The sequence below is a fragment of the Cheilinus undulatus genome, linkage group 22, assembly GCF_018320785.1.
Source record: "Cheilinus undulatus linkage group 22, ASM1832078v1, whole genome shotgun sequence".
In the NCBI taxonomy this organism is placed as follows: Eukaryota; Metazoa; Chordata; class Actinopteri; order Labriformes; family Labridae; genus Cheilinus; species Cheilinus undulatus.
In genome coordinates, this window is record NC_054886.1 from 36,869,274 (window position 1) to 36,879,042 (window position 9,769).

General features: G+C 45.4%; 1 protein-coding gene across 1 annotated transcript in view; it reads left to right on the forward strand.

Moving 5' to 3' along the window:
* Positions 1–571: 571 nt before the first annotated feature.
* mepceb (methylphosphate capping enzyme b) overlaps positions 572–9,769 on the forward strand; it is a 20,417-nt gene continuing 11,219 nt past the window's right edge. The window contains exons 1-6 of the mRNA XM_041779091.1: positions 572–941; positions 6,798–7,191; positions 7,326–7,579; positions 7,670–7,967; positions 8,051–8,543; positions 8,620–8,832. Of these exons, the coding sequence (XP_041635025.1) occupies positions 6,836–7,191; positions 7,326–7,579; positions 7,670–7,967; positions 8,051–8,543; positions 8,620–8,832 (1,614 nt within the window). The 5' untranslated portion in view covers positions 572–941; positions 6,798–6,835. The remainder of the gene's footprint in view (positions 942–6,797; positions 7,192–7,325; positions 7,580–7,669; positions 7,968–8,050; positions 8,544–8,619; positions 8,833–9,769) is intronic.

Here is a 9,769-nt window from a genome sequence, read left to right on the forward strand (position 1 = left end):
GTCTGGTTGGAGTCTCCTAGATGAAAACTAGACTGAATTTTCATCATTGTTTCCTTTAACTTAATTCGAATTAAATGAAAATTCACTTTAGTTTTGGTTCGTACATCGTGTTTTAGGAGTAGTTCATCGGTATTAGAGGTAGTAGTTGTTGCCTGACAGTCGGGACTCGGGGTAAAATAAACATTTTGATCCATGGCGGAAGGTGATTCGGGTCTGTCTGTGTGGATTAAACTGAACTAAAATCACATATATCGGTTGATAATATAATCAGACAGAGTCATGGCGGTAGTGAAAGCTGATATCAGCTATATTTGTCTTTAAACTCGGTACTTTTCGTCGAAGGATCGTCTGTTTCCGACGGTGCTCGTCTTTCCAGCCAGGCATCGTTCTGGACACCTCTCTCCTTGGGCGCTATCCCGCCTCCCACTGTTCTGACCAATCAAACCAGCGCTTCGCCAGCACTGCTATATAATTGGTTCTATCATTAGAGAGGCGGGAACTCAGACTAGGGCGTGATTGGGTGTCGCTGCCGTCGCTCACGCAGGTCTGCGGCTGGCGTATAAAACCGCGGGCTGCGGTTTGGGACACGATGTGAAGACTCCAACAGCTAACAGTTAGCCGCGGCGAAGAGGCTAACAGTTAATACACGCCTGCTCCGCGCGCTCACGGACCCTGACACGCGCACGGAGAGTTCGGTGCGGGCTCGTTTCCACGCACGACGCGGGTCCTGGGGGTTTTTAGCGGGTTGTTTTTCTTCAGGGGGGCGGGTGTTAGCGACTTCCTGCATGTTAGCATTAGAAGCTAAGTGTTTACCAGTCTACGGCTCGGTTGGTGAATTATTCATGACTCTGCCCGCTGATTGGTGGATACAGGGCGAGGGCGGAGCTAGAGAGCGTGTACTATAAGGAGACCCCAGAAGAAAACAGCAGGCCTGATAGAGGGTGAGTATTGATTATTGATCAGTAACGCTGAAACCTGCCTGGTTCTGTGAAGTCCTAGAAACTAGACCATCAGTCCTCCTGGTACCTAAAGTCCCAGAGTCCCAGCTGGGTCTAAAGTTCTGGAACTAGACCATCAGTCCTCCTGGTACCTAAAGTCCCAGAGTCCCAGCTGGGTCTAAAGTTCTGGAACTAGACCATCAGTCCTCCTGGTAACTAAAGTCCCAGAGTCTCAGCTGGGTCTAAAGATCTGGAACTAGACCATCAGTCCTCCTGGTACCTAAAGTCCCAGAGTCTCAGCTGGGTCTAAAGATCTGGAACTAGACCATCAGTCCTCCTGTTAACTAAAGTCCCAGAGTCTCAGCTGGGTCTACAGATCTGGAACTAGACCATCAGTCCTCCTGTTAACTAAAGTCCTAGAGTCTCAGCTGGGTCTACAGATCTGGAACTAGACCATCAGTCCTCCTGGTAACTAAAGTCCCAGAGTCTCAGCTGGGTCTAAAGATCTGGAACTAGACCATCAGTCCTCCTGTTAACTAAAGTCCCAGAGTCTCAGCTGGGTCTAAAGATCTGGAACTAGACCATCAGTCCTCCTGGTAACTAAAGTCCCAGAGTCCCAGCTGGGTCCAAAGATCTGGAACTAGACCATCAGTCCTCCTGGTACCTAAAGTCCCAGAGTCTCAGCTGGGTCTAAAGATCTGGAACTAGACCATCAGTCCTCCTGTTAACTAAAGTCCTAGAGTCTCAGCTGGGTCTACAGATCTGGAACTAGACCATCAGTCCTCCTGGTAACTAAAGTCCCAGAGTCTCAGCTGGGTCTACAGATCTGGAACTAGACCATCAGTCCTCCTGGTAACTAAAGTCCCAGAGTCTCAGCTGGGTCTACAGATCTGGAACTAGACCATCAGTCCTCCTGGTAACTAAAGTCCCAGAGTCTCAGCTGGGTCCAAAGATCTGGAACTAGACCATCAGTCCTCCTGGTACCTAAAGTCCCAGAGTCTCAGCTGGGTCTAAAGATCTGGAACTAGACCATCAGTCCTCCTGGTACCTAAAGTCCCAGAGTCTCAGCTGGGTCCAAAGATCTGGAACTAGACCATCAGTCCTCCTGGTACCTAAAGTCCCAGAGTCTCAGCTGGGTCTAAAGATCTGGAACTAGACCATCAGTCCTCCTGTTAACTAAAGTCCCAGAGTCTCAGCTGGGTCCAAAGATCTGGAACTAGACCATCAGTCCTCCTGTTAACTAAAGTCCTAGAGTCTCAGCTGGATCTTAAGATCTGGAACTAGACCATCAGTCCTCCTGTTAACTAAAGTCCCAGAGTCTCAGCTGGGTCTAAAGATCTGGAACTAGACCATCAGTCCTCCTGGTAACTAAAGTCCCAGAGTCTCAGCTGGGTCTAAAGATCTGGAACTAGACCATCAGTCCTCCTGTTAACTAAAGTCCCAGAGTCTCAGCTGGGTCTAAAGATCTGGAACTAGACCATCAGTCCTCCTGGTAACTAAAGTCCCAGAGTCTCAGCTGGGTCTAAAGATCTGGAACTAGACCATCAGTCCTCCTGTTAACTAAAGTCCTAGAGTCTCAGCTGGGTCTAAAGATCTGGAGCTAGACCATCAGTCCTCCTGTAAACCAGAGGAGAGAAAACCATCTTTGAATGTCTCAAACTTTTTGGCAGAGTTTCAGTATGGAAGTGTTTTTGAGCAGGAGTTTGTCTGCAGCTGTCACCTCTATAGTAAAAGTACCTACTAACAGTAACAGGGCTGTTCTGGAGGAAAAATCAAGCAGATCTGGATGTTTATGAGGACAACAACTACAAACTGTGGCAATTAAAATAGGTTAAAGGTGGCAAAAATAGAAATAAACAAAAAACGCATCAAGCACGGGGAGAAAAGCAACAAAAACATGAGTTATAGGTGGCAAAAATGGTTCAAAAGTGGCAGAAAATGAGTGAAAAGTGACTAAAATGGGAGAATAAAGCAAAGTAAGGGTGGGAAATATGTGAAGAAAATGGCATTTAATTGCAAAAAGCTGCTTAAAAGGGCGAAAAGTGGCCAAAAGGGGCTACAATTTGCAAAAAGTAGGCTAAAAGTGTCAAAAATGGGTGTAAAGTGGCAAACACTGGGAGAAAAGTGGGAAATAGGGCAGTAAGTGGCAATAAAATGAGTTACAGGTGGCAGAAATGGTCCACAAGCAGCAAAAATGTGGAGGAAAAATGAGTTAAAGTGATTTAAATGGGCAAAAATTTTAAAATAAGTTGGGCAAAAAGCATCAAAGAGTGAAATTCTTGGCATTTTATTGCAAAAGGGTGCTTTAATGGGTGAGAAATGGCAAAAGGGGGCAAAAATAGTAAAGTAGTAAACAGTAAAGTAGGATAAAGAAAGTGTCTAAAAGGGGAGAAAGCTGCAAACACTGGGAGATAAGTGGGGAAAAAAGGCAAGGAAGTGGCCAAAATGGGTGAAAAGTGGCATAAAATGAGTTACAAGTGGCAGAAATGGTCCAAAAGTGGCAAAAAAAATGAGTGAAAAGTGACTAAAATGGGAAAAAAATGAAGTAAAGGTGGGAAATATGTGCAGAAAGTGGCATTTAAATGCAAATGGTGTTTAAATGGGTGAGAAATGGCAATAGGGGGCAAAAATAGTAAAGTAGTAAACAGTAAAGTAGGATTAAAAAATGTCTAGAAAAAAAGAAAGTGTCTAAAAGGGGAGAAAAGTGACAAAAAGAAATGGCAAAAATGGGCTTAAAGCAGCAAACACTGGGAGAAAAGTGGGAAAAAAGGCAAGAAAGTGGCCAAAATGGGAGAAAAGTGGCAAAAAAAAATGATATACAAGGTGGCAAAAATATGGAGAAAACATGAGCGAAAAGTGACTAAAATTGGCAGTAAAATAAAAGTGAATTTACCAGAACCCAGATTCAGTACTGTTGAGATCACACTCTGTTCCACATTATCATGCATTTCCTCTTTTTTTTCTTTTTTTCCTAAATTCTCTTTAGAAGAGTCAATAGGATTCATTCCTCAACAGTTAAATTATAAACTGGGTTTTATTTGACAAAATTACCAGGGATGATGATGGGGTTTTTTTGCAAAATAACTTAAAATGCATTGTTCCAAATTATTATGCAGTCAGAATTTCAAAACCACAATCGTTTGTAAAGAACTGAAAAGAAATCTGTGGTAATGTTTCTCAAACCAAAGCTGTTTCCATATTATCACAGGAGCCCTTGATATCACCTTAAAACTCTCTCATCTATGTGTTTCTGTGTTTCCCAGAGCTGCTGTCTGGAGCTAAACTGTCCTCAGCCCACCCGCATAGAGCTTCCTTCAAAGCAGCGTTACTCAACCAAAGAGCCAGAGTGTTGAGAAATACCTTTGCAAGAACCACAATCTAGCTGTGTGGTTAAAAGTGGCAATTAAAATAAGTTGATTGTGGCAAAAATGGTAAAATAGCACAAACACTGGGAATAGAAGTGGCAACAATGGGTGGGGAGTGACCAAATAATGAGTGAAGAGTGGCAAAAATGGTCAAAAATATGAGAAAAAGTGGGGAAAAAGTGGTATTTTATTACTAAAGGCAGCTTAAAATGGGCAAAAGGGGCAAAAATTGCAAAAAGCAGGCTAAATATGTCAAAAAGGGGAGAAAAGTGACAAAAAGAACTGGCAAACACTGGGAGGAAAGTGGCAAAAAAAATATGGAGGAAAATGAGTAAAAAGTGATTGGATTGGGCAAAAAGAGGCATTTAATTGCACAACTCAGCTTAAATGGGTGGTAAGGGGCAAAAAAGTGTACAAAGCAGGATATAGGTGACAGAAAGAAGTAGCAAAAATGGGCTTAAAACACTGGGAGAAAAGTGGGGGAAAAGACCAGAATGTGGCAAAAATGGGTGAAAATTGGCAAAAAAAAAAAAAAAGAGTTACAGGTGGCACAAACATGGAGAAAAAATAGTTTAAAAAGTGGCTGAAGTGGACAAAAATCAGTTCGTTTTTTTTTTTTTAATGCAAACACTGGGAGAAACGCGGCAAAAAAATAGGTGGGAAGTAGGGATGCACTGATACCAATCCTGGTATCGGGTATCGGTCTGATCCAGCCCCTCAAAGCTGGATCGGGTATCAGTGGGAAAGGGCCGACCCGTGGTGCGATCCAGGCAACCAGCTCGAAGCCTTTTTTACAGGGTTGTTTGCTCTACTTTCTCACAGAATTGTTATTTTGTTTACAGTATGTGGTTAAAAACACTTGTGTGATACAGTTTTGTACTGGATTGTTACCTCTGATGCACTTTCTTTGTTTTTTGCTGCATTACCAGTCTACAGGGTATAAAAGTTTATAATTGAATAGTAGTTTCTGTAAGTCCTGAGGTATTGTTTTAACCAAACTGCTGGTAAACATTAAAACACTTTATAGTTTAAAGAAATATCAACTTCAGTAATCTATATGTACTCATTTTTTGCCTTTTATCCAAAACAATTACCAGTCTTATCCTACAGTAGGGCATGTAGGTTATTCTTTTACCACTGGTATCAGATCAATATCGGTATTGGTCGATACCCAAAGCCCAGGTATCGGAATCGGTATCGGGACCAGAAAAGGTGGATCGGTGCATCCCTAGTGGGAAGTGACCAAATAAAAGTGAAATGTGGCAAAAAAATGTCAAAAATTAGATAAAAAGTAGGAAAGATGGGCAAAAAGTGGCATTTAATTGCAAAAGGCAGCTTAAATGGGCAAAAAGGGGCAAAAAAGAAATGGCAAAAATGAACTTGAAGTCGCAAACACTGGGAGAAAAATGGGAGAAAAGGTCAGAAAGGGGCAAAAATGTGAAGGAAAATCAGTGAAAAGTGACTAAAGTGGGCAAAAAAAAGAAAAAGATGGAAAAATGGGCAAAAAGCATCAAAAAGTGGGAAATTAGTAGCCTTTGATATTGTCTTTTGAAGCTTCTAAAACATTCCGTAATCTGTCTCTGATGATGTCATTATTTTAAATCCATAAAACATTCCTTCATTTGCCTTTGATATCGTCTTTTAAACCTTTAAAACATTCCATAATCCGTCTCTGATGATGTCATTCTTTGAAAGCTATTAAACATTCCTTCATTTGCCTTTGATATCGTCTTTTAAACCTTTAGAACATTCCATAATCTGTCTTTGATGATGTCATTATTTTAAATCTATAAAACATTCCTTCATTTGCCTTCGATATCGTCTTTTAAACCTTTAGAACATTCCGTAATCTCTTTGATGATGTCATTATTTTAAATCTATAAAACATTCCTTCATTTGCCTTTGATATCGTCTTTTAAACCTTTAGAACATTCCGTAATCTCTTTGATGATGTCATTATTTTAAATCTATAAAACATTCCTTCATTTGCCTTTGATATCGTCTTTTAAACCTTTAGAACATTCCATAATCTGTCTTTGATGATGTCATTATTTTAAATCTATAAAACATTCCTTCATTTGCCTTTGATATCGTCTTTTAAACCTTTAGAACATTCCATAATCTGTCTTTGATGATGTCATTATTTTAAATCTATAAAACATTCCTTCATTTGCCTTTGATATCATCTTTTAAACCTTTAGAACGTTCCGTAATCTCTTTGATGATGTCATTATTTTGAAGCCTATGAAACTTTTCATCCTCTGACTTTGAAGATGATGTAATCAAAGCTTAAACATTCCATCCTTGCCTTTTGCTTACAGACCAGTCTAGGCACCCAGATGCCATTCCAGTCTAACCAGCTTCCCAAAGACTGTTTTAATCAATGATTTTGATTGGTTCCAGTGGTTCCTTACTGCTGTTCTTCACTTTAGCTGATGATTTTGATTGGTTCTGTCTCATGTCAGTCACACTAACCCCTCCCCTCTCTCTGTAGATCTCTCTCTGATTGGCTGAGGAGTCTGCTCATAGAGGATGATCAGGATGTCATTGGACAACGAGACTGCCCTCCCTCATGAGGTTAGCCCCGCCTTTCCTGCCACCGGCAGCCTATCAGAGCAGCGAAAAATGGCCCACCCCCTCCGTCCCAAAAATGGCCTTCATCCGCCCGGCAACAGCCAGCTCGCCATCACCACCTCTGCTCCCCCTGTTCAGCGAATAGCAAAGAGGAGATTCTCCATGGGCGTCAACTTCAAGGGGATGGCCAAGAGGCGTCGCCGTGCCAACAGCGACAGCCAATCAGAGCCTGTTCTGCCAAGTCATTTCCTGTTAGGAGGAAATATATTTGACCCGTTGAACCTGAACTCGCTCCTGGACGAAGATGTCAACAAGTGAGCGAAACACCATTAATTAATACATTTATTGATTATTGAACTTTATTTCTTAGTCATCATTGAAATGTCTCACTGATCAGTTATTGATCGCTTTATTGAGAGAGTAGTTTAACTCCCCTCCTCCTCCACAGGGCCACCAATCAGGAGACGCCTAAGTGCTCGCCCCTGCCTCTGCGGGGAGAAGACCCCGTAGAGATCCTTGTTCCCCGTGACATCACCGACCCCCTGAACCTGAAGGGAGGCGGCGCAGACGGGAAGGAGGGGGGCGGAGTCCTGCTGTCCCCGCTGAAGATGAGGAAGAGACACAGGAACAGACACCACGGCGGGGGAGGAGAGAGGGAGGCGGTACCCGGTCGACTGTTTCCGACGGTTACTGGGCTGACAGGTGAGGGTGGTCAGGAGAATCCCTGAAATAAACAGGATTAACTAAACTTCTTCACCAAGTCAGACTAATGTTGGTTTTATTTTCCTGCAGTTCCTCTGCTGACCACAGAGGGCAGTGTTCCTCCCTCCCCTCTCCCCTGTGAACTCAACACTGCCATCACCTGTCGGGATGATGTAGCCCCGCCCCCTATCCTCCCCAGGAGGCACACCCACCCTCCACCTGGCCAGGCCAGTAAACATGGTAACCATGGCGACAACCGCCAGCGCAGACGGCGCCGTACGACTTCAGCAAGGTCAGGAGACTGTTCGGCTGATGCTGTTACCATGGTACCCACAGCTCGGCCAACAAAATTTCAGACTCCTCTGGTGGGAGGGGCTAAAGTTGGCAGGTGAGTGTGATGCTCTTTGAGCCTTGGGTTGCTCTTCTCTGATTGGCTGTCAGGTCATGTGACCTGTGCTCTGCCTCTTCCAGGTGTGCTGGTCTACAGCCGGGCTCTCATCCACCACAGCAGAAGGACAAACACCGCTACCAACACGGCAACCACAGCTGCTACTATGGCTACCACGGTTTCTATGGCGACGGGTGGGAGGGGCGAGTCGGGGAAGAAGAGGATCCCAGGCTCCGCCTCCTAGAAGCTGATTGGTTCAGAGACAGAACAGTGCTGGATGTGGGCTGTGGCGCCGGTCACATGACCCTCGCCATCGCCCGTAGATTTAACCCCACACATATCCTGGGGGTGGAGCTAGATGAGCGATTGGTCCATGCCGCCAGACAGAATGTGAGGCACTTCCTGTCACATGACCTGGTGGTGGGGGAGAGGAGAAAAGAGGGGGTTGGGGCAAAGAAACCCCTCCCCCTCTCCTTCAGGGTGAGTCGGGGTCCTCTCTCTGCCCCGCCCCTCTTCCCCCCTTCCTCCCCCTCCTCCTCCTCCTCCAGGTTCCCTGATAACATCACCTTCATCCAGGTGAGTCTCCACCCACTGACATCCTCACTATGACCTCATCAGCCTGCTAACAGCACCGCTCTGGCTCCTCCCACAGGGTAACTATGTGTCAGAGAAGGAGGTGTGGCCTGGAAGGGGCCAGTATGATGTCATCATGTGTCTGGGTGTGACCAAGTGGATGCAGCTGCAGTCAGGTGACGAGGGCGTGGTCACACTGTTCAAACGAGCCTATCAGAGCTTGTTGCCAGGCGGATTATTCATCCTGGAACCACAACCATGGAGCAGCTACCGCCGCAGCAAAAGAGCCTCGGTATGTTAATTATTAAACCCTTAACTGTAGAACCACCGGGGGGCGCCCCATAGAGCCTGGGTAGGACGGTTATTAAACCCTAAACTGTAGAACCACCGGGGGGCGCCCCATAGAGCCTGGGAAGGACGGTTATTAAACCCTTAACTGTAGAACCACCAGGGGGCGCCCCATAGAGCCTGGGTAGGATGGTTATTAAACCCTTAACTGTAGAACCACCGGGGGGCGCCCCATAGAGCCTGGGTAGGACGGTTATTAAACCCTTAACTGTAGAACCACCGGGGGGCGCCCCATAGATCCTGGGAAGGACGGTTATTAAACCCTAAACTGTAGAACCACCGGGGGGCGCCCCATAGAGCCTGGGAAGGACGGTTATTAAACCCTTAACTGTAGAACCACAAGGGGGCGCCCCATAGAGCCTGGGTAGGACGGTTATTAAACCCTTAACTGTAGAACCACCGGGGGGCGCTCCATAGAGCCTGGGTAGGACGGTTATTAAACCCTTAACTGTAGAACCACAAGGGGGCGCCCCATAGAGCCTGGGTAGGACGGTTATTAAACCCTTAACTGTAGAACCACCGGGGGGCGCCCCATAGATCCTGGGTAGGATGGTTATTAAACCCTAAACTGTAGAACCACGGGGGGGCGCCCCATAGAGCCTGGGTAGGATGGTTATTAAACCCTTAACTGTAGAACCACCGGGGGGCGCCCCATAGAGCCTGGGTAGGATGGTTATTAAACCCTTAACTGTAGAACCACCGGGGGGCGCCCCATAGAGCCTGGGTAGGATGGTTATTAAACCCTAAACTGTAGAACCACCGGGGGGCGCCCCATAGAGCCTGGGTAGGATGGTTATTAAACCCTAAACTGTAGAACCACCGGGGGGCGCCCCATAGAGCCTGGGTAGGATGGTTATTAAACCCTTAACTGTAGAACCACG